This window comes from Tyto alba, unplaced genomic scaffold (genome assembly GCF_018691265.1).
Source record: "Tyto alba isolate M040663 unplaced genomic scaffold, T.alba_DEE_v4.0 Super-Scaffold_8, whole genome shotgun sequence".
NCBI classification, from domain to species: domain Eukaryota; kingdom Metazoa; phylum Chordata; class Aves; order Strigiformes; family Tytonidae; genus Tyto; species Tyto alba.
In genome coordinates, this window is record NW_024881329.1 from 19,844,606 (window position 1) to 19,867,199 (window position 22,594).

The 22,594-nt window shown below is 48.6% G+C and overlaps 2 protein-coding genes across 2 annotated transcripts in view; one reads left to right on the forward strand and one right to left on the reverse strand.

Annotated features, from left to right (window-relative positions):
- The window catches only part of EPS8L2 (EPS8 like 2), a 66,856-nt gene that overhangs the window by 25,151 nt on the left and 19,111 nt on the right, over positions 1-22,594 (reverse strand). Inside the window, exons 2-4 of the mRNA XM_032996449.2 lie at positions 19,240-19,304; positions 17,885-17,940; positions 2,769-2,833 (exon numbers count right to left, since the gene is read on the reverse strand). Coding sequence (XP_032852340.2) covers positions 2,769-2,833; positions 17,885-17,940; positions 19,240-19,283 — 165 coding nt within the window. The 5' untranslated portion in view covers positions 19,284-19,304. The remainder of the gene's footprint in view (positions 1-2,768; positions 2,834-17,884; positions 17,941-19,239; positions 19,305-22,594) is intronic.
- The window catches only part of DEAF1 (DEAF1 transcription factor), a 95,681-nt gene that overhangs the window by 15,502 nt on the left and 57,585 nt on the right, over positions 1-22,594 (forward strand). The gene's annotated exons all lie outside the window — the stretch shown is intronic.

Here is a 22,594-nt window from a genome sequence, read left to right on the forward strand (position 1 = left end):
AATATTATCAGTGCACAGGTGACAAACCCATTGCTTTCCAAGCAAGGAAGAAAATTGGTTTATACCTGATGACGGGCATTCTTATCTGTTCTGTTATTTTAACTGCCAGGTTTACAATCTTCATAAATTCCATTGTTGTTTACTGTTAAATAAGTTAATTTTCATGGAGGGAAAAATGAATTGTCTAACTCAGACTCATTGGAACATTTTTTTTCTTTTCCATTTACTTTAGATACTGGTAGAGGGAGAGGAGCTTTCTGCTGTCTTTGATTTATCTCATTAAACCCCCTTTTCATTCAGATGGATATTCACATATAGCAGTTTTTGTTAGAATGGGCAATGACTGTCCGCTATTAAACTTTGATCAGCTTATAGGTTACTTCAAAGGCTGTAAAATACTTCTTGTGAGGAGACCTCTTCCTACCTCACTGCCTGCCACTGAAATCCTGTTTGCTGTGGTCAAAGTTCAAGGTAGAGACTCACAAATGGGTAGCATGTGGCATAATTAATGAAGAATTCACGTATGTGTCACTGTTTAAAGTCCCTTCTCTTCTCCCATGAGTGACTTTATTTGGTAGGAATCACTGATGGGGAGATGGTTGGCAGGGCCACCAATGGGGTGGCTGCCCTTCGAGTTAGTTTCTCTGATGGAAACCAGGGCTTCTTTCCAGATAAATGTTTTTAAAAGCCTGAATTTTATTTTAAGCAACCAGACAGGTTGCTTTATTTCTAACTGTGTACTTAAGCTCTGTGATGGACTAGGGTCTTAAAGCAGAGAGGGCCCTATCTACTGAATAGGAACCTTGTAAAGTGTTTTCCTGTCTTGCCTTGTTTAGTTTTCAGCGATGAATGGCCCCACTGGCCTCTGACAGGCACCTCCGTTCCCACAGTGGCCTGCACCAGTGTGTTGCATTACAGGAATCACTGGGCCCGGGATGGCCAGGCTGGCTCCTCTTTTTTGAGTGGATGTCTGTGACACTGGGAGGTGAATTTGGCTTAATGCCTGTCATGGTTGGAGAGTTTTGAATTACTAAGAGGACACAGTAGCTGAAGGAGAGTTGAAAGATGATAGTGGATGTGGTCTCTGTTGTTTAGGCAGATGAGTTCCTATAACTATGACGGGAACCCAGCTTTTAACCTGTCTGTCCATGATGTCAAGAAGGGTTTGAAGCACAAGGTGATGAGAGGGACAACAGTTCTCACTACTCTTCTTCAAATGCAGAGGAGGGAGAGAGGACAACAGCTTCTTCATTTCCTGTTTCCTTGTACAGAATTTCCCTTGTCTTTTGAATATCTATTTTCTCACCATTCTCCTCTCCCCAACTACTTAACACTTTAATTTGCTGCATCTTGATTATGTGGAAAGGAGATAAAATTTTGATAAGTGATGGTTTTGTATGCCATTTTCAGTTTAAAATTAATGTAGAAAAGAGGTCCGTATGTAATTAAACCAACTTCACATTCTCTAGTGATCATTTTTGTTTTCCCTTCTCATCAACCATTTCCCATCTGCAGGTTGTAATGACAGAATGTGTCTGGCTGAACAACTGATTAGTGCTGGCTCTACAGCAAGTCCCCGAGCCAGTGACCTCCCAAGCACATGTCACACCTCATAGCAAGAGGACAGAGTTAGTGACTTCAAAATGTCCCCAGATGCTGGTTCTACATGTAGCCCAGTGAGGCAAAGGGGACAAACCAGTAACTTTTGAGCCTTCGGTACAGGTCAACACACTGGACATGCAGAAGCAGTGACCAGTCTTTGTTCCTCTACCAACCCCAAAGCAGTCTGTCTGATATGAGCTTCTTTGCCACTTTTTGGTCCAGAGGAACATGTGGGATCTGAGGGAGGGACAGTTAAATGGTTAGGGATGACCAGTGTCCCACAATGTGGGAGAAGCTGTCGAAGTCTGGACCTGCCTTTGTTACAGGGTTTGAGCATGATTCAGAGTCCTGCCATGGGAAAGCTGTTTGTAGCCTTGTAGGAGGATCTTTGAGCTGCACCAGAATCTATTTGCTGGGACTTTCAAATAATGCCATACCATAAGGGAACAACTGCTGGTCTCTAAAGCAAGGAGTTGAAGAGGAGCAGCACAGAAATAAAAGATGACAGGAGAGCTGTCATTGATTTTAGACAGAGAATGCAATATATAAGAGGAGAGGAGAGAAAGGAGAGGGATCCAGTCCAGTCTAAAACCTTTGACTCATAGGAAGAAGTGGGGTCAGTCTTGGGAGAGGAGTTGTCTCAGCACTTGTGCTGCTTTCCTAGTCCTTTAGTTTATCTCCTCAAAGTGTCTGTGGTGAAGAAATTCCTGTGCTCCACCTACATGTGTTCTTTACTTTCCTACCCTTTAGTGCTTGAAGGAATTGGTTGAGAGGACTTGTGCAGTCTCAGCCCCCAGGTCCAGGCTGGCAGGACCATGGTGTCCCACTGCTCAAGGAGTGAAACTACAGTGGATGGCCAAGTCTGAAACTGTGTCCTACAGTCCCGGAGCTAGAAACAGTGAGTGCACCCAGCTGGGTGGGAATCTGAGGAGACACGTTTATCTACAGGCACTGGGGAGCTGGGAACTGTGGAAAAGAAATACGAGGTTTCAGGCAGGTTTGTTTGCCTCTCCCAGGGTGTGAAGAGCAACACTTGCTTATTGTAAGAAGGTTCCCAACTCCCCTTTGACCTAATGAAGGCCCAAGACAAACGAAACACGTTGCACTATCAGCATCTATCACCAATGTTGGCCTTTCAGCCCCTTAACGTTTCATTGCATACTCACCTGTACGTGGTACTGTGAAGTCTCATGCATAATGACATTGGAGTTGGAGTATTTTTTCCTTTGTTCTGGAAAAAAAAAAAAAAAGAAGAAAACAAGACTTCATTGTAGTGGCTGTTTATCAGTATGTCAGGGTCTGAGAATTCATGATGGGGTGCGACAGTCTTTCACATAGTCTCTGAGTTCCAGCTTCAGTCAGAGTATTGGGAATAATAAGACATATTAATGATACTAAGTTTTGTAACAAGAATTGACAAATCGGGTGTGTAGGGTACACATTCAAGTTGTATCCCCTAATGCTACTGATCATTTCATTCCTGGAGGTCAACACCATCTGTGGAAGAAGTTAAATCTAGTGTAAAGGAAAGCCCCAGACAACAAATGATTAGGGAAGCTCTTGGAAGAGGGCTGGAGAGGTGAGGAGCGGCTTGAGAAGGCTGGTGGGAGGCTATGACATGCATGTGGCAAGAACTAAAAATCCAACCACAACCCACCAGTTTGGACAGAACAGCTCTTTGAATTGTCCTCTGGAAGAAACCCTCTGCACTACTGTGGTGGTTTTAGTTTGCTTTCTTGCATCTCCTGGCAAGCTGCAGTAAAGGGCTGTACTTGCAGGTAGTGAGGACTGTAGGGATCAAGGCCAGCCACTCGGAACCTGAGTTTCTTGTACAATAATTTTATGAGGCAACAAATCTCCATTACTTCCTGCATTTCTCCCTGGAAAGTGGCAGTAAAGAGCAATTGGGGAAAAAAAAGCTTGGAATTTCATGAGGCTATTGAATGTATTCCTATCAGAATTTGCCCTGCCAGCTCTTACTCGCTGTTTCATTTGTACTTGTCCAGGGATTCCTTATAAATACTTTGTTTGAATAGCAGAGGAGTAACTATCCAGGCCCAGAGTGATCTGGGAGCATCCGAACTGAAAACCCCTTCCTCACCAGCAGAGGACATCCTCTGATCTCTGGTTTGCTTAAAAAATGCAATGGCAGTTTTATATGTTTATATGTTTTCTTAAAGCCTGTGTTAGAATATCCTGTCCTCTGTAGCAAGTCACAACCAAGAGGATTTCATAACACAGCAAACATTAGCGCTCCTCGTGTTTTAAAGTAGTATATATTATTCTTAGTTTATTTGTGATTTACTTTAAAGCTCTCTTTAATGCCTTCTCAGAGATGCTGGCTTCTCTCTTGTTTATCCCTTTTCTTTGGACACTTCTTAGAGAAGTCAGCCAGGTTTTCCTTGTATACCTTCAGCAGGGCAGGAGCAGGCTCTTTCCTGACAGGTGTGCGTTGCTGTGGAGGAAGGGAGAGTGATGTGTGCGGGTGCTCAGAGGGGGAGTGGAAGGGAGCAGTACTTGCTCTCTGGTCTGCTTTTGTGCTGTTTGCACATTTGTACACTGATTCTTTACAAGTGTATGTTACTGAGGTTGGGGGGGGGGGGACGGGGGGGCACTCCCAGGCTGCTGGCAGAGGAGCTGGGGTGCGTGCAGGGGAAGAAGGAAGGGTGCATGGTGCACACACCTTCCCACCCCATGGGTCTCCTGCCTTGGGTCTCTGCATGGGAAGAGGTCCAGCAAGTGGGACAGGGGGGTAGAGGGCAAAACGGGGCGCACGCAGAAGGGAAAGCTGTCGTGGTCAACACAAGTAGTGACTGAAGAAATGCTCTCTGACAGCCTTTTCCTTCTGCCTATATCCCAGAAAAAATGGTTTCTGACCACTTTACCCCGAGAAAGCACAGTCCCCCGGTAGCTCCCAAACCATGGAGTTCTTTTCTATAAGATCTACTAAGCCTGTCCTTTACGTCTTCTCCAAAGCTACCTGGAATCACTGCAACTCCTGCAAATGGACAAGGTCTCCAGCAGCTGCCTGCTGCTGCTGCTCCGTACTAGTTCAGACAATGTGTCCTGTCCTTCCCTTTCCCTGAGCTCGCTTGAGTGAACTTGTCCCACAAACAGTTGCCCGGGGACAGCGGAGGGGTCAGTGGACTGCAGCAATGGGTCAGAAAAATGAGGGTCAGGATTGGAAAGTGTCCTGGTTTTGTCAGTTAAGAACTGGTTATGATTGAGCACGCTCAAACCTGTTGATTATATCAGACTGCGGGTCTTTAGCACTGTTTTCTTGCTAAGTGTCTGTCAGGTGCTCTTGCTGCTGTGACTTGCCCTGGTTTGGGGCTGCGAAATGCTGGTCAGGCACAAGGAGCTGGGATTGGGACCTGGGGCATACGCAGGTTTGCAGCATGCTTTTGCTTTGGGCTCCACCTTGGTGGTGTGAACTTTTCCCCCAGACTCTCCTCGCATCTCCGTTATACTCTGATTTCTGCTTGGCTTCCATGGAAGGCTGAGCGTGTCACCGAGCCCAGCTGGGGCTCAGGAGGTGCTGCCAGCAGGTGTCTCTCCAGAACAAGCACTGGCCCGAAGGGCTGCTCTCCATGGGGTTTGGCTTGGGGTTTTCACCTTTCTCCTTGGCCAGCACAGAAGAGCTGCTAAATTGAGTTCCTCTTAGTACATCTCCCAAGACCCGGAGCTGAGCACTGGTAGCAAACCTGTCTACAGCTGCAGGAGCATGCTAAACATACAAAGATAGCTCAGAGACAATGAACATGAAAATGTTCATGATGCTGCTTTCGTTTGGAGCCTGGCAAGGGTTGCTAGAAGCTGATTTCTAGTGCTTTTTAACACTTTTCTAACACGCTTTTAAGCTTGAGGTGTGCCATCAGCTTGGCAGGACACCTGAGTACTTTGCACTTGTTATCTCTGTACCTGTCACTGAAAACACAGCAGTGTGCTTTGCCTCTGGCTAATTCCTGGTAGCCCTGAAATGGCTGCTGTTCACAAGTAGAAATGATTTACTGGGGGGCATGTCAGCAGAGATGTTAACTGAGACTGCAGGTCTCTGAGCCGGTGTCTTTTACACCACCAGCACCAAGTCAGAGGTGGAGCAAGGACATTCTTGGGGGGAAAGACCTCAGACACCCAGCACAGCGCTCTGCTCAGCCATTAGCTTCCAGAGTGACCTTGAGTGAATTAATTAATATTTCAGCACGGCCACATCCCACCTTAGGCTCACACCGAAGGGTCAGTGGTATTTTCTGTTTGCTGTGTGTTTTAATTGCAGTCTGCCCTACTTCAAATGTGGGGCAAGGTCTGGTATAGGGCACATGGCAACACACACCACAGGGATTTGTGTCTGATGTAACTTTTTTTTTTCTCTTGGTAACCTCAATTTCCTCACCAAGCATTTCTCATGTAAATAGATGACACTAATGGAAATGAGAACACCGCTCTGTGTGGGATGGAGACAAATTTGGATTCTAAGACATTCTGTCCCCTCCTTTTTAAAAAGGATTGGAAAAGACTGAAGTGGTTTGTCTGGAAATAAAGTGGTTTTATATTAGGACAAGCAAATGTTTGCAGCCCTGAAAGGAGGGGTGCAGAGCCACATCAGGAGCTGGTAGTCCCCAAGTAAGGGAAGGTATACTTGGGGAACATGGTTTCCAGAGGGAGGCTAGCATAGGTCAGTGCTTCTGGTAGGAGAATAGCCTACCAGGCTGTAGGCTGGCTTTCTGGTAGAATGGTAAGGGCTGCAGCTGGTTGCCTATAAACTTTCTGGGGTCACCTCCAATGCCTTTGCCCCATCTTCCAAGCTCAAAGCAGTTAGTTGCATGTGTCATGGTCAGGGGAGATCTTAGCATGCACCTCTGAGAAAATGTTTGGAGAAGCCCTTGGAAATCTTGGGGACCTGTCAAAACCTGAGCTCTGCACAACTTCCCATCACCGGGCTGGGGGAGGAGGCGGGGTAAACTGACTGGAGGGCAAAGACCCCTTTAGCCATTGTTTTCCAGACAGAAGCAAGCCCAGGGGCATGGAGAAAATGCAGCTGTCTGTCCCCCCCGTTCCATCCCCCCCCCCCCCACCCTCTGAGTCTCCCGGGGAGAATTTCTGCATTACCTTTTAAGAGTTGCAGAACTAGAACAAAGTGCCTCTATTTTGTCTCAGGATGCCATTCAAGTGACGTCCCAGAAGCTGCCCAGGGTGAGGAATGGGGTGTTTCTGCATATTCTCTTTCCTGTCCCCTTTCTTTAAGATGCTTGTTTGTTCCTTCTCCTGCAATCCCTTCTGTCTTGTTGGCTTCTACCTGGCCCCCACACCCATGGAAACTTTTATTTTTGTGTTTCTTCCTTGCATCTGCAAATATAACCATGCGGCCTGAAAACAGCCAGGCTTTCCGGGGACAGCAGGGTGCCAGAACACTGAAATCTTCTTTCCTAGCATTTAGTTTTGATTTAAGTACAGGAAGAAATTAAAGATCCAGGCTGCGAATCACAAAATAGTCAGCCTTAGGCCACATCTCTCTGAAAAGTGTGGGTGCTTTAAAAAAAAAAAAAACAAAACAAAACAGGTTTTTTTGTTTGTTTACTTCAAATCAATGTGGTGAAACATTGCAGACCTTTCTGTGGATGCATTGTTATTTGCCCTAGCTTAAATCTGTCTCTGGTTCCTGATGGGCTGAACTGAATATGCCATGCACAGAACGATGCTTGCAGGGAGATTTGTGGCTCTGACTACGGATCAGGGTGAACTCACTTGGCCAGAATAGGCTTCAGAAGACAGGTCTCTTGTCCTAGGTGGCTCCCCCGCTGCCCTTCTGCACAGCCCTGCCCTCTGTCTGCTTAATTTTGTATGAATGAACGCTGGCACATTAGCAGCAGTAGCTAATTTCCTCTCGGTTTATTTGACACCTCTCCTATTAGGATGCTTTGCATTTCTACAGCGTCTTGCAATGGAGAAGACCTGAACGCCATAACCTGTTATCCAAGCCATACCCTGTCCCCAGGAGGTGGCGAATTTGCATAATCCCCATGTGATAAATAAGCATTACAGGAATGAATATAGTGATGATTTTCCCAAAACTAGATGGCAGCTGCTGTCAGAGTTTAGACATCGATGTGCACCTCTGTTTAAATGAATTATCCTTTGCTATGCCCTTTAGAGGCTGTAGCAGTGGAAGACTCTTTGGATGTAAATTGGGTTGGGCTGCAAAGGGCAAGGGGAGCTCAGGGCTGTGGCACTAGTACAGCAATCATCTGAAGGTGATAAAAGCTGGCATGAGCCCACAGTGACCACCACGGGACTTTTTCCCCTTTCGTCTGTCAAGAGAGCCAAAGAGATGGGAAAACAATACATCTTTGTCCCTTGCTTTTGGTGTCTGGCAAGAAAAAAACCCTCATAGGATGGGGATCCTGGCTTGTCTGGAGGGAGGTGGCTGGTGCGATCCACTGCTGGGGCCTAAAGAGCAATGATGGGTGATTCACCGTCACGCTGTTGCTGAGCCCAAATGCTTGTATGACTGGGATGGGTGATCCAGAAAGCTTTGAATGACTTCAGTGTGGATGCCGCGTGGGACACGTGCACAATTCAGAAAATTGTCTCATCTCTTGCCTCTAAGGATTTGGCCCAGTGAGCGCTAAGACAGCCCTTTCAGGTAAAAAAAAACCCAAAAAACAAAAAAAAAACCAACCAACCAACCAACAACAACAACCACAAAAACAAACAAACAAACAAAAAAACCAAACAAACAAAAAAACCACCCATACATGGTTCTTTAACTGAATAGGGTTCAGTTGGTCAGTCCTTTCCTAAGCAGCTAGCTTTAGTCTTGCCTCCCCAGAGATGTGGAGAAAACTGCAAAGCTGTTCTCTGAAGAATGTTATCTATCGCCAATATTTTAAGCATAAAGAGTGCTGTGGAAATGATGTTTCCCACTGGCACCAGTGGCCACGTGAGGAAATTAAAAAAGCTCAGACCACTACAGAGGTAGGAAGGTGGATATTACCCGAGAGCTCAAAATGGTGCTGGGCTGATATCCCAGTGATGAAGTTAAAATCTTGCCTGGAAGGGAAAGCATCCTGTTTGACTTTAAGGAGTGGAAGGAATGAAAGAGAGTAATAAATGAGAAACAAAGCAGAATCGATGCACATTGTGGAGTAGCGGGGTTATCACTTGGTCCAGGAAGCCAAACCACATCTTTTGTGCCAAGTTCCCTCCCCGTTTCCATGCAACACCCTTTTTTGCAGTGAGTTAGGATGTGGCTGTGAACACTCCTTTCAGCCTGATGGATTGTGCGCACAAGAGATTGGCTAGCGAGATAAACTTTGCCATCTGGGACCAGCTTAGAGCTGGAATAACTTGGTTAGAATCTCTAGGGATTGTAGAGCCTCTCCTTGTGCATGGCCTCTGCCAAGTCAGTGGGGCAGAGCATCCTCAGTCCTACGTACCAGTTGGGCTTAAGGGTGGAAGAAGGGAGGGTTGTAGGGGTAAGACACCCAACGAGGTACCTGGGCTTGGGCCCTGCCTCTGCCAGCTCCTGAAGTGCCCTGTGAGTATTCACAGGGGGGAACGTCAGTCAAGGGAGGAGAGAAACAGGCTCCTCTGGGGTTCAGCTTATCTGACTGTGAAGCAGATAGCTGAACGATGGTAGCTGAGAGAAGCACCTATGGTTGCCAACTGCTGGGGCACCACTGTGTGACTGTCCATCTCCACGTGGAAGACACTTGTGCCTCTGCATATGGGGCCAACAGGCCGAATGGGGTGTGTTCCCACCACTCTGCTTTCCCCAGCTTGTTAGTGGGTTATAGCATTTTTGTCTGCAGGAGGGCAGAAAGGCCTTGGGTCTGCTGTGACACTACATTTTCCCAGTGTTTTGGGGGAATTTGAGCCCTTCTTTCCTGCTGCTGGCAGGGGGGAGTGCCCGTGCGCTGAGCTGCACGGGGTTACAGGCTGCTGCAGGCAGGATCCCAAAGTTCAGTCCAAGATATTATCTCTTTCCGTCCATTTACATTCTAAACTGCTCTAAACAAAAATTCACCTGTGCTCTTGCTGTATGTGGAGCCAAAGTCAGTTGTGGTGTAAACAGGTGCCTCTAACAGATGCAGCCAGTTACACCAGACCTACGAAGGCCCCAGCCTCCCCTCCATGCATGTTTTTGTCTCATTAATTAGTGAGTTTTATCACACAGGATCCTCCCTGATCCTCCCGGTCTCTCTGTGTATTTGATTTCAGCTGTTGCTGGGCAGAAGGCACAGCAGAAAACAAGGGGGATGGACAAGTCCTAGGTGAAACATTCTGTAAGGAGCCAAAGGTGCATTGTATTAGGTTTGTTTTCGTTGACAGTACCAGGCCAAGGACCCTCTCCTTGATTTCCTGAATCACACTAGAGACCTCTCTGGCCTCCTTTTTCATTAGAATGGCCTAAGCAAAGTCCTGGCTGTTGCCTTCTGGAGCTTGTCAATTCTTTATATTTTCTGTACGTTATCTAGCAGTGCACATGCTGTTTATAGTAACTTGCCAGTGTGGCATGAACTAGTCTTTGTGCCAACCCAACAGGTCAGGACACAGCCCTGCAGAGGAGAAGCAGAGCAGCAAATGCCTCTGTATGCTAATGGCAATGATGCAAATTTGCCGGGGCTGCATGATACAGCAGCCTTATGAAATAGCATCCATTCCCAGGATCTGAGCACGGGGCCAGATCTGATCTGGCACTCTGACCGCGCAGCTGCGGTAGCGCAGCTCTGCCGATCCGACAGGTTCCTGCTTCCTCGCTGAGTGGGAGGATGCTCCAGGTTCTGAAGGGTTAGTCAAGGAGCTGGTTTCAGGCACCGCACAGACCTGCTACTCTGAGCTCCCAGCAGGGAGGCATCTGCAGGCCTATACCTTGCTTCTGCCACTGCAGGGGCTTCCCTGCTCAGGGATCCCCATGGCTGCCTGGCGCAGGGAAAGCTCCGTTTTAGAAGCATCTTTGCAGCTTCTTATTAAGCATCGAGCTCCCTGGTTTTCCTGTTCGCACCATGGTACTTTCTGAACTGTCAGAGTTGTCTGTATCAGTGGCTGCGGCGCTGGGAATCTTTGCATGGGGCAGCTATCACTCCTGGCTGGCATGTTAGTACATGATATGGAAGCTCTTGAGGTGAATGAAAAGGCTGTCATTGAGCTTGGGTGCAGCCAGAGGTATGAATGGTCTGTGGCAGCAGGGAGACTTTACTGATATCGTGTCAGCAGCTGCTAGTAGGTGTCACGAGGCTGAATTCCTCCTCGGCACGCTTAATATTTGCCACTAGCTCAGACCCAAGTGCTCACATTCCTGTTTTATTAGCTGAAGACACAACCCACTCTAGAAGAGCAAATAAAAACCTGACCCACCTCCTGGGTTGTGCAAGGACTGAGTACATCAAGAAACACTGCGTGTTTGTGTCTGGCATGCTGGGGAGTGCAAGGCAGTATGTACAGTAGCATACTGTCTGCTGGGCAGGCACCCAGGGGCCGCTCAGTGGAAGATAATCAGGGTATTGAGAAACTGCAGGGGAAGCTCCTGGGTAGAGGTGTTCCTTTTTTCCTTTACAACCAGAGCTGGAAGAAATATGCCAAATTAATTTTCACCAAACAATCCAAAGTGTTGTTCTCTGAACTTCCCATAGCTGGTAATGACATTTTTTAAATGTCAGAATACATTTAGTAAGATTGGGGGAACCTTGATTTAATTGTAAAGCAAATTCATCAGGTTTTTTTGTGAGGATCAAAAAAAAAACCCCTCATAATGGGAAGTTTCCCTTTGTCTTTGTTGTTTACTAACACAGCTTTTGATCCCAAGGTACTTGGGCATATCCAACAACCCATTTCCAATTAAGAAAGTATTCTTATGAATAAGCTCTGAGCAGTTACTCCATGCAAGGAGAGAACTTGCACTCAGCGGGCTTTAAGTGACAAAAATAAAGGGCCACTGGGGATGCCGAGTGGGCACTGTGGCGTCAGAGGTGGCAGATCCCTCTCTGCAGCCCCCTGTCACTAGCTGCCACCCCAAAGTCCCAGTGATGCAGGTGTGGGGGCTGCCTGCAGGAGGGCAGAGCGGTTCCAAGGCAGCTCTGTGGCCAGGGCTGAGCCCAGCCAACTTGGATTTCCAGCCAGCAACACCCAGAGTAGAGCCTGCTCCAGTCAGAGCTGAGCTGAGCCTACAGCTTCTCCATCTTACCCGCCTCTGGGTTTTGATCTGCAGGAACCAACAGGAATGCTGGCTTCCTATTTTTCTTCCAGCCCTGTTTCCAGTTGGAGTATTAAATGTCAGAGGCTTTGAATAAAAGGGTCACCCACAAGGCAGCATCGGAGGGGAGTCAGGGTAATCTGAAGCTGGAATCTCAGGTGGGAAAGGGGCTGTGAAGAAAGAAGCTGAAATGGCATTGAAGGAGCAGTGGGGGAGGACAAGGGAGTTATTCAAGGCTGGCAGCGGAGGAGATAGAGGAGATGGGGAATCATGTCTCGGGCACTGCTGCCTCGGACCTGTGATCAGCACTGCCCAGGGCTTTCTTGTGGTGGACTGGGGAAGCAAACAGCAACAGCACGTTATAAAACTGCACTGCCTTTCACCCCACCTACTGCAGGAGCACTTTGGCTCCCTGTTACCGTCCCGTTGCACTGGGCAAATGCATCCGGGGACGCTCCATCCTCTGAGCAGCTTTCAGCCTGTCCTGCCAAAGGGCAGGAGCAGGGGAAAGCAATGCCTGAGTGAAATGTGTTGGCCACAGTCATGCAGGTGGTTGGAGACAGACAGCAGTGTGTCCAGCTGCCCTGTCCAGTGCTCTGGTCACGGGCAAGCAGAGCATGTCCCTTGGAGGAGTAGAATGTATGGGAGACACTGGACCTGGGAAACCCCTGTTAGGTGGGTACCGCTGTGTTCAGCACCAGTTCCCTCAGTCCCCCATCATTTCCCAAAGGGGAATCTGCAGGGCAGTCTGGGGGAAGTGGTTCCTCCTCTCTATGGCCAGGAGTCCTGATCTTGGCTGGATCTGAGACTTTCTCTCCTGTGAGTTGATAGCTTTAAAGGGAATGGCTGCTCAGTCAGTTGGGTGTGAAGTTGCTTTATCCAGAATTGCAGCCTCACTGCTTTACTGGTGGCAGTGCAGGCCTGCCTCAGGGCATGGGCTGATGTCTCACCAGAGTCAGACGTACCTAAAACCAAACACCTGGCCTTCCCACTGAGCTATTGAACCTCAGAAATTGTCTCAATGAATGCCAGTGCTTTTCATTTTTAGCTTTTGCTAAAAGACACAGAGGATGTATCTGCACCTGAGGGAGCATTGGCACAGTGGTGCTAAATGTGAGTTCATGCCAGTGTGGCACTGTTTAGATGCTGCCAGATCCTTTTGGGTTTAGGTGTGTGCATGGTCGTTTTGACTCAACTGTGTAGCTAAGCAAGCTCGGGTTCTAGCCACCACTCCTGCCAGGGTTATATCTTGCAGACAATACCAGTGTGTCTTAAACCCGTACACAAACCCCCTTCTAGAGGGTTGTGGGGAAGGAACAGCAACTCAGTGCTCCCATTGATAACTGTGTGACTGCCACGTGCCCTCCAGCTGAAATAATTAACAAGCTCATGGTTTGGGCAGGCAATAACTAATAGTAAATAATGACCCTTTTGTTGGTTATTGAGCCGAGCCATCAATAGTAAATGCAGATTTACAATGCAGCTTTAAGGAAAGCAAGACTGTCTCGGGTCAGTGTTTCTGTCTTTCTGCTCTTGGGGCCATTTGTGAGTTGGCACAACTCTTTCCTGGGATGGGTATCTCACAGCAGCGACTCCAGGGCCCTGCTTCACACCATGCTCACCCAGAGTGCAAGCAAAGGTGCAAGAGAGCCAGTGGCAAGGAATTACATTCTGGGGGCCATGCTGGGGGCTTGTGAGTCTTATCTCAGAGATCCCCCTCATGTAGCTGGGGGCTGAAGGCCCTGTTAAGAGACAAGAGAGGTCTGTGGAGACCCCCAGGAGTTGGTTTGTGACTGTTAAACTTAATTTACTTCTTTACCATCAGTGTATTCTGCATACCCAAGGCCAGTGTCCTGCCAAGCAGCTGCTGGTGGCTCATGGGTACAGCTCCTCTCCCCGCAGCTCCCCAGGCAGATGATACCTGTCCAGGGCCATGCTGGGCAGGCGGGAATGGCTATTCTCTTTGTGTTAGTGCCTCGTGTCCTGTTACAGCGCTGAAGCCTTTCTTGGGTTACAGGGGGTGTGCAGTGTCAAGTGATTGTGCCTCACAGGCTAACGCTGTTCAATACCACGTTACTCCAGCCTAAACCATGCTACAGGTTCCAAAATGCCTTTTCCAGCCCTTTACCCCAACACTTTTTGTTTTTTCCCAGAAATTAGTGTATCAAGGATGGGGATAGGGAGGTTGGCGTCCACTGGCTGCGTCTCACGGATTTGGATGCCAGATGAGTGCTGCCCTCCTGCCAGGCTGGTGTCTTGCACCTCTGTGATGCCCCTTCACATCCCACTCCTCTGCTCTGCAGCCCTTCTGGGGGGGACAGCCTGGTTTCGTATCTGCTGGGCACTTCTGTGCCCCAGCATTTGAAGTGAGAGGCAAAGACACTCAGGGAGTTGGCCAGGGGTGCTGGAAGGTGGCTGAGCACTGCAGGGACAGACATGGTACCAAACAGAAATGGGCTGCTCTGATCACTGCTTCAGAGACTTTTCCTTCCTACAGCCCCATGAGAAATTCACTGTAATCATCAAACTGCCCGTGACTCTATGCAGCTGCCTAATAGGTCCCAAGAGACAGCGCTGGCTGATCCATCATGAAAGGGGCTTAGATGAACGCCTGCAGAACTCTACCTCGGTGTCACCACAGAGAGAGGTGGCAGAAGCCTGGTGTGGGAAGCACTATGCAGAAACACTTCCTTCCAGCCCTTCCCTTGCCTTCTGCCAGAGCCACACTGGTTTCCCCCCCTCCAGGCTTTCATCTGGGTTCAGAACAGCCGCCAGTAAGCGGAGAAGCAGCTTTACTTATTTATGGTATGCATTAACATTTATTCAGCTGGTTGCTGTGCATTGAGTAAGGTGGCAACTTGATAGGTGCCAGCCATTCCCCCTCCTGCCAGTGGAGCCAGGACTTGCTCTGTGCAGGCAGCCACAGACTCTTCCAGAATGTGGAGCTGAGCAAATGTGATGCTGTTTTTCTAAGGGGGGAGGAAAGGATGAGTATCCTGCTCCCATGGCAGCCAGGAAGCTCCACCAAGAACATCTGAGCACTCAGAACAGCTCTGATCAGCTCTGGTAGGGATAGAGTCAGGGGCAGATATCTCAGGGGTTTAAGTTTTATTACAGGATTCCCTGGAGACTTTGGTTATCTCTCTACACCCCCTCTGTGCTCACCACGGTGAAGAAGACACGGTGGCATGCCATGTACTTGATGATCAAGGCAATTGCAGCAGGCCAAGGGTGTCACCAGAGCAGCCACCTTCCCCACCCTTCACCAGCTGCAAGCTGTGTCCTGTGCAGACCTCCGTGGCCCTGTGAGTTTCACGCTATGTCCTTGAACCCCCAGAGCAGATCCCCCACTTCTGCCATCCAGCTGGCTTTCTGTGCACAGCCTGCCACTGCTGCTTCAGCCTCACCACAATGCTTTTAAATATCACTCACCAGGGTCTCACCTGAAGTGGCTTTAATATTGCCAGTAAGTCCCTGCTGATACTGGGGACACCCTGGCCCTCAAATAGCCGTCGTGTCCCTGCAGTTGGCACTCCTGTCATGTTAGGCCAGTAACGAAGGCTGAGGCTGGGTTAGCATTTAGAGCCCAATTACCTGAGCTAATGGTTCAGCACATTCCCTCCTTCTTCCCATACCTGCTTTGTGATGAGAGGCACTCAACTGTAGAAAAAACAACTTAAGAAAGTTAAAACCAAGGCCTCATTCACCTAGGAGTAATATTTAGACATCTGTGTGGATTGGAGCATCTGCGTATATTACCCAGACAGCTTTAAATGCAGTAGATGTCTGTGTGCTGTGAATTTGGGAGTTGTTGCATTCATTTCTTTGGAGGCCTAGCAGTGTACACAGGCTGAGGGACCAGCCTGATTATACTGGAGAAAAATGGAAGTATGAAAAGTCTTGTAAGCTCTGAACATCCCTTAGCAGCATCGTAATCACATAATCAAGGCCAGCTCAGCTTGATGTGATTGGTTTCATTATGAAATATAATTCTCTCTGGAATTTTAGTTCTTGCCTGCCCTTCACCCCTAAATGTGCCAGCTCACAGCAGAAATTAATGTTGGGGGAGGGAGGATCCGAAGTGCAAAGGGGACCCAGACATTTAAATATTGGTTTAACACTTGCTGAGTGTCCTTTGATAAAGGCGTGCTGAATTAGCAGGGTGGGTTTCAAGTCCTGCCAAGCACAAACCCTGTGGATGTACTTGTGCAGTGCTGGGCTGAGCTGGCCAACAGCCACCGACTTACGCAGTAAATGACTGAAGGCCTCGTACTGCGCTCCAGAGGTGGCAGGGAAATAACAGGCAGCTGATTTACTCCTCTTGAGGATTTGGCCCGTGGACTTCTGGTCTTCTTTTAAAGTTTGCTGGCATTTGGCCAGAGAGGTCCCATCCCTGGTGAAATTTGCTTTTGGGGTGTGTCCAGGCAAAAAAATTTAAAAGATGGAACTTGGTGTTGAAAAATACTTATTTGAGAAACTGTGTTTGTTTTAAAGGCAGTTTGTCAGCCTCTCCCTTTGCCAGCTTTTGTGGCAGAGACATTGCGGGGTGGTCCCTGCTCACCATGCCGAGGCACCAGCTCAGCCTTGCATGCACAATTAAATCCCACCCTGAAACCCTGACAGTTCAGAGCCCTGGGCTGCCACCACCCACGGGTGCTAACCTGGGCACATGCCAGTGCCGTGGTTCTAACACAGCTGTCAGCTCTGGTTTCATTTTCACAAATCTCTGTATGGCTATTTACTTTGCAACTATAATCTTTCTGCCCCGATCAGATTTGCAAGAGCTTTTGGTGCACAGCAAGAGAAATGATGCTGTTAGAGGTAGGAGGAGCTCATCTGAACTAGCAGTCCTGTGTGCAAAGTGGAGCAGCACCCAAACATTTCCATGCCTCATCCTCTTACTTCTTTCTGGGCCTATCATGTGTCCTTTCATCTCCAGAAAAATGACTGACAGAGTCCAAACCACATGCCCATCATGGAGCATCCATGCCACAAATAACCCCTGCCAGTAACACCAAATTTCTGTTCTACCTTTATTCCCATGTTTCACTTAGTAGCTAACTGAAGTTAACAATGACTTTATTTAGCACTTCATCCACTAAGTACAGCTTCCGCCTTCCCACCAGTGACCACTTCACTCCAGACAAGAGAGGTCACTTGTGGGACACTGCTCCAAGCCACTTCACACTGATAAACCTCCAGCCAAAACCATTCAGCAACCAAAGTCACTTCCCAGTGACAAATAAACCACCCTCACCTTGGAGCTGCAAAGGGGGGTTTCTGATCAAAGCTCTCCAACAAGGGACACAGCCTGTTTGTACCAAATGAGAGCATCAACTGAGCAAATTGACAGCTCTCAGGTGGGACACTCGGCAGGCTCGGACTCCCCAAAAGCTGCTAGTGTTCCCCCAGACAAACCCCCATCTTCTTATCCAGGGAGTGACTGAGGGAGGTGACTCCTTACAGGACTTTCTGCTTGTTCTGCCCACCTTATGGGCCAAGTTTTCACCTGGGATACATTAAGAGAGCTGCTAAGATCAGGAAAAACTGTTATTGATACCTAAATGTTCTCCACAGCTCTTCACCCAGTGACTCCCTGGCTCCTTTGGAGCTGCTGTGGTTTATAAACAAGTTGCGTGTCAGGCTCTGCACAAGCGCCCATCCTACCAATTTCCTCTACTTCCAAAGAGCCAAAGGGCACTGGAGTTTTCACGGTTCACTGAGTAGTTAAGAGGATAATCATTAACCTGCTGAGGACAGTCTTTCTTTTGTTAGGCTCTTTATCAGGTTATCTTGCTAGCATAACTGGAGAGGATCTAGGTGATGGGTGGGGGTGAGAGGAAGCCATGTTCTGCATAGCTTGTCTGTTCTCACAAAATCTCAGCTGTCCTCGGTGTGGGAGGCAGTAGCACAGAAGTAAGGTGCATTTTTGCTGCAATGTCAGGCCAGCCTGTTGCAGCTGGAGGTTTGGATTCATGTGGCTTTGATTGAGTTCCAGCCTAAAACTCCCCAACAGCTGCATTCAGATGTCCAGAGGTGTTTTTGCTATAGGAAACGGAAACCTTAGATATGTTTGTGGGTACAACTTACCATACAGGTCCTTTGCGCTCAGCTTGGAGGCTCCATCCGCTCTGCCCATGCTGCCACTGTAAAAGAAAGAAGGTGCAAATAAACCATCAGCTCCCAGATCTTTTTAACATCTGCTTTCACACTGCAGCTCTGCAGCTGTCCCGAGAGGGACCAGCCCTGCCCTCCTCCTCACATCCATCAGATGTGCGACTCCGAATTACGAGGCAAAGCATTTGCTTGTCTGACCGTGCTGGCGGCTCCCTCTGCAACCCTAGCTGTTATCCACACCGCAGGCACATGTCATTAAACCCAGCAGCTGGAAACAGGAGATAGAGGAGCCCAGCTAGAGCCTGTCCCCACTAGAGTTACCCTCACACACAGTTGTCCCCTGGAAGGACATTGCTTCTGGAGAGGCCAGACAGCAGCTCCCAGCGAGTGATAAGTGGGCTTGTCACTGGGAACAGTGAAGGTAAAGAGAGACCCCTCTGTGTGATATCTGAGTCCACCTGAACCTGAGGCAGTGTCAGTGCCAAGATTAAGATCCTTTATTAACCGACCTTTTTGAAGTCATAGAATTATAGCATAGTTGGGGTTGGAAGGGACCTTTTAAAGGTCATCTAGTCCAACCCTACCCTGCAATGAGCAGGGACATCTTCAACCAGATCAGGTTGCTCAGAGCCCTTGAAGGCAGGTGCTCAGAGCATGTCCCATGTGAAAATGTGGAAGGACATAAATTGTGTGTAAACACTTGAGTTTTGGGGTGTCAGATCTCTAAACACAGGTTACATCCTCTGTAGGGTCAGCTTCCCCGCCCCATGCCCAGGTTGCCCATAGGTGTGTGCAGCCAGGAGATAACAGTGTTTTCTCCAGCTCAGGCCTGGCAGGGAGGATCAAAGCGGGACCTCAGGGTTTTGGGTGCTGTGGTCAGGCTGTCCTGCACGGTGCAGTGAGCCAGTGGGTGGCCAGTGGCTACTTTCTGCTCTGTCACCATGGTCCCCTGAGGGCAGGCAGGTTCACAGTGCTCACACACCTACATCCTGCTCTCCAGAGACCAGGAACGTGCAGGAAGGAGGGAGAGAGCTGGTGTCTTTGGCTCCGTGGGGAAGCTGCCACGGGCTGCCATAGCCCCCACGCCGCAGGTGAGGAGGCTCCGGGTGTCCCTCTCCTCAATGCAGCATTACCATCACGCAGGGCACGTGAGGTGGGAGGCAGTGAAGCTGGCTATGGCCACAGCTTGTGGGGTGCCCAGGAAGGGTGAAACAAACACTGGGGACCTGGGGGGGCAGGTAGGACTGCTAGGAGCATCCCTCTGGCTGGTAGGAAGGAGTGGTGGTGCCAGCCACGAGATGGAGGAAGCCCACCACGGAGATCCTTACTTTGATGAGCCGGGGTTGCTGCTGAGGGATCCCTTGAGACTCATGTTGCTTCGCAGGACTGGCAACTGCAGCAGAAGCAGAAGAGACAGGGTTAGTGAATAGGAAGCATGCTATCAGATGATTTATCCATGTGCATGCTGCTCTCTCCACCTCTGATCTGGAGTCTCCAAGCAGCAGCGTGGGCAGATGAGAGCAGTCAGGTAAGCGCGATGGGCTGCTCTCTGCCCTGTGGCTCAGACACCTCTCACAGCTCTGACCTGGGCTGAAGATGACACACCCCAGGATGCCTTTCCGAAACCTATTTCCACCTCTCCCCTCTTGCCCATCCCCTCCAGGCACACCCCGACTCTGAGGTATTTCAGCATGTCTTTTTTCTGGCAAAGCAGCCCTGCCTGCAGTTTTGCAAGGGCTGGTGTGGCCTTTGCCTTTATGGTCTGTCAGAGGCCATTAGCAAGCATATGGATCCCTGTGTTAGTATCCTGAGTCATTTTGCATGCCAATAGTGCCATTATCTTTTGTTATGTGTCAACTTTAAGCTCTACTCCAGCTGTTAAAGTATCTTTACCAGGCTATTGCCTGCACAGAGAAAAGTGAGATAATTGTGAATGCTGCTATACTGGCAGCAGAAGGATAGAGAAAAATTTGCTGTGATGGCTGAGTGCTTGGTGAGAGGCAGACAGGCTCAGTTCACAGATTTTTTTCCTCCACTTTCAGATTAGAATTATAAATAATGTGAGAGAAGATGTGAGAGATCCAGGCACTGGTCTGAGATCAGAACTGCAAAGGGAGGTGGAAAAAATAGAAGGGAAAACAAGGTATAATAAAACCTCAGGGGCTGCTTTATATTGGCATCCAAGATATTTACCTCTGCTCCAGTGCATGAGTTGGAGGAAAACCAAGACAAAGTCTTCAAGGTTTTTTTTATTCACTTTTGAAAAGTTCAGGGGGCACCTGCCTGTGGGCTGGGTACTTGGCGCCTCTTTTTTGCTTTGTCTGGGTCAGACCCTCATTGTAAGGTTGCTCACCTCATTATAAGGTTGTCAGAATTCAAAAGTATGGCTTTAAAAATACTCGTAATTGGCCTGAAGGAAGAAATTCATCAGTGCCTTCAGTGGGATTTCCTGCGAGGGGACCTCTGAATGTGCTTGGCATGTGCTGGGAGGCCACTGTGACAGCCATCCCTGGCAGGCAGTGGAGCTGCTTCGCAAAGGTTTTTCTTAACTGAGTTTAGGCTAAAGTGTGTGTAATCCCCAGGGAATACTTTGGAGTCATCCCTGGCACCTGGGATTTCCCCTCTGGAGGCTGACTATCTCTACTGCAGGGCTGCGTGTATTGTTGGGAGAGCTGCCCTAGATTCTTTATGCATCTGGTTTTATTCCTCCTGTTGGAAACCCTCATATCTGGTGTTTTGCTCTGTGTGTTTCACCCTGAGGTGAGGGCAGATACAGAGTTTTCTCACTGATCTTAACAGAACTGCATGTCTGTCAGCAGGATGGATTTTGTGGAGACCCAGCTCTCCAGGTGAAGCCCACGCCTTGTATGCAGGCTGCACGATTGCATCCCCACCACGCACGTGTACAGACCGGCTGTGTGGAAGGACCCTGGCGTGGGTTGGGCTCAGCTGCACACCTTTCAGCCTGCTTTGTGTCGCAGTAGTACTCCTCAGCATCGACACGCTGTTAGAAATTACTCTGAAGTACATTTTGTAGCTAGTATATGAAATTCTTCCTTTTTCGTCTGTCTTTGTGGTTGATACTAAAGTCCATGCGCACACACACACGCAGATATAAATTCATATACGCATTAGAATAGAAACTTGGTGTTCTGCCAACCCCTGAGTGTAATGAAACCCGTCCCTGTGCCCAAGCTTGGGTACCTGTGAATTTTTCCTCTGTTAATAGCTGTCTGCTGGTTTCCTTTTACAGTCCTCAAACTGTTCCTATCTCCCAGATCTCTGTGTGCATTAGCATAAGATACCTAGAAAAGGGAACGCGCTCTAATAAACCCAGCCCTGGTCTGTTTACTTTAGACCATCCAATCGCTTTAGTCCTGTGGCTGATGATGATAGCCGGGAATGTTTCTGCATATTAATGTCATATTTCTGGCTCCCTTTCACTCACTGCCCCAGGGCTGTGTCCTTAATGGACTGAAATTCGGGTTACTCCAGCAGGTGAGTGGCACCGAGTTTGGCCCATGTTGTTCAGATCTTGCTCCTGGGTTCCAGCTGTGAAACAACAGGAGGAACCAGGGATGCAGCCAAGGTCACTCTACTTTTTGTTTCTCCTTCATGAGCTCTGTCCAAAAGACAAACTCTGGGGGATCTGCTCCTTCTTTTAGAGAAACCCATCAGGTCAAACTCTATGTGGCTGCCAGAGGAGCAGACCCCCGTGGCAGTGGCAGAGCTTGCTGTTCAGCTTTGTGGGCCAGCCGTAAAATGAGCCAACTCTTTATATTATAGTAGTTCATAAGACAGTACAGATGGGATAAGCTGGGCTCCCTGGAGGAAGGCAGGATAAGCTAACATGCACCTCCGGTAGTGGAAATGCCACTGGACCCTGTGGGTGTCAGAATGACTTACCAACACGCTGCCTGAAGTGTGTGGTGGGAACACCCACCCCCCCACGAAACACCCGAAGGGGTGGGTGCTGCTTGCAGTCCCATTTATACCCTGACACTCTTAGTGTCTTCTGCCTGGCCAAGCAGAAGCTGTAATGCATTAGCACTGCTGACATTTCAGTGGGGGGCTGATTATAAATTGCTCCTTCTGACACATGTCGGATCGAGCAATCCCTGGTCTGTCTCGGCGTTTGTAACGCAGTAAAGCCCAGGGTCCCCCCTCCCTTTGCCCAGCACCGTTGGAAGATTGTTCTCCCTTCTAGGGTGCCCGCATCCGAAACAGGGCATGAAACTGGAAGCAATGCAAGCACCTGCCAAGTCAGCAGGTACTTATCCTGCTAGGCTCCCTTCTTTTTATTTATTCATGCTATTTTCATTATTTAACCTTTGCCTAGTTCTTACTGCTGCTTTAAGGGCCATGTCTGTGCTCAAACTTGTGTTAATTGAAAGGAGGGTGTGGTGTGATGCTGGCCAAGTTAAACCAGGACAGAGCCTCATGCCACAGCTCTTAATTCAGTTTAAATTGCCTGATATTAATTGAATCCTGACTGGCAGACTGGTGGGGGCACATTTCAGAGGGGTTGAGGATTTTATAATGATTTTGCTAAATCAAGTGACAACCAGACTTGAATAAGATGAAGAAAGGGCTGAGACTACTTCACCTCTAATTGTGGATGGAGCCAAAGATAAGACGTGAGAGATGAGATGGGGTTATGTCTGAGCAGCTGGCTTTCCTCAG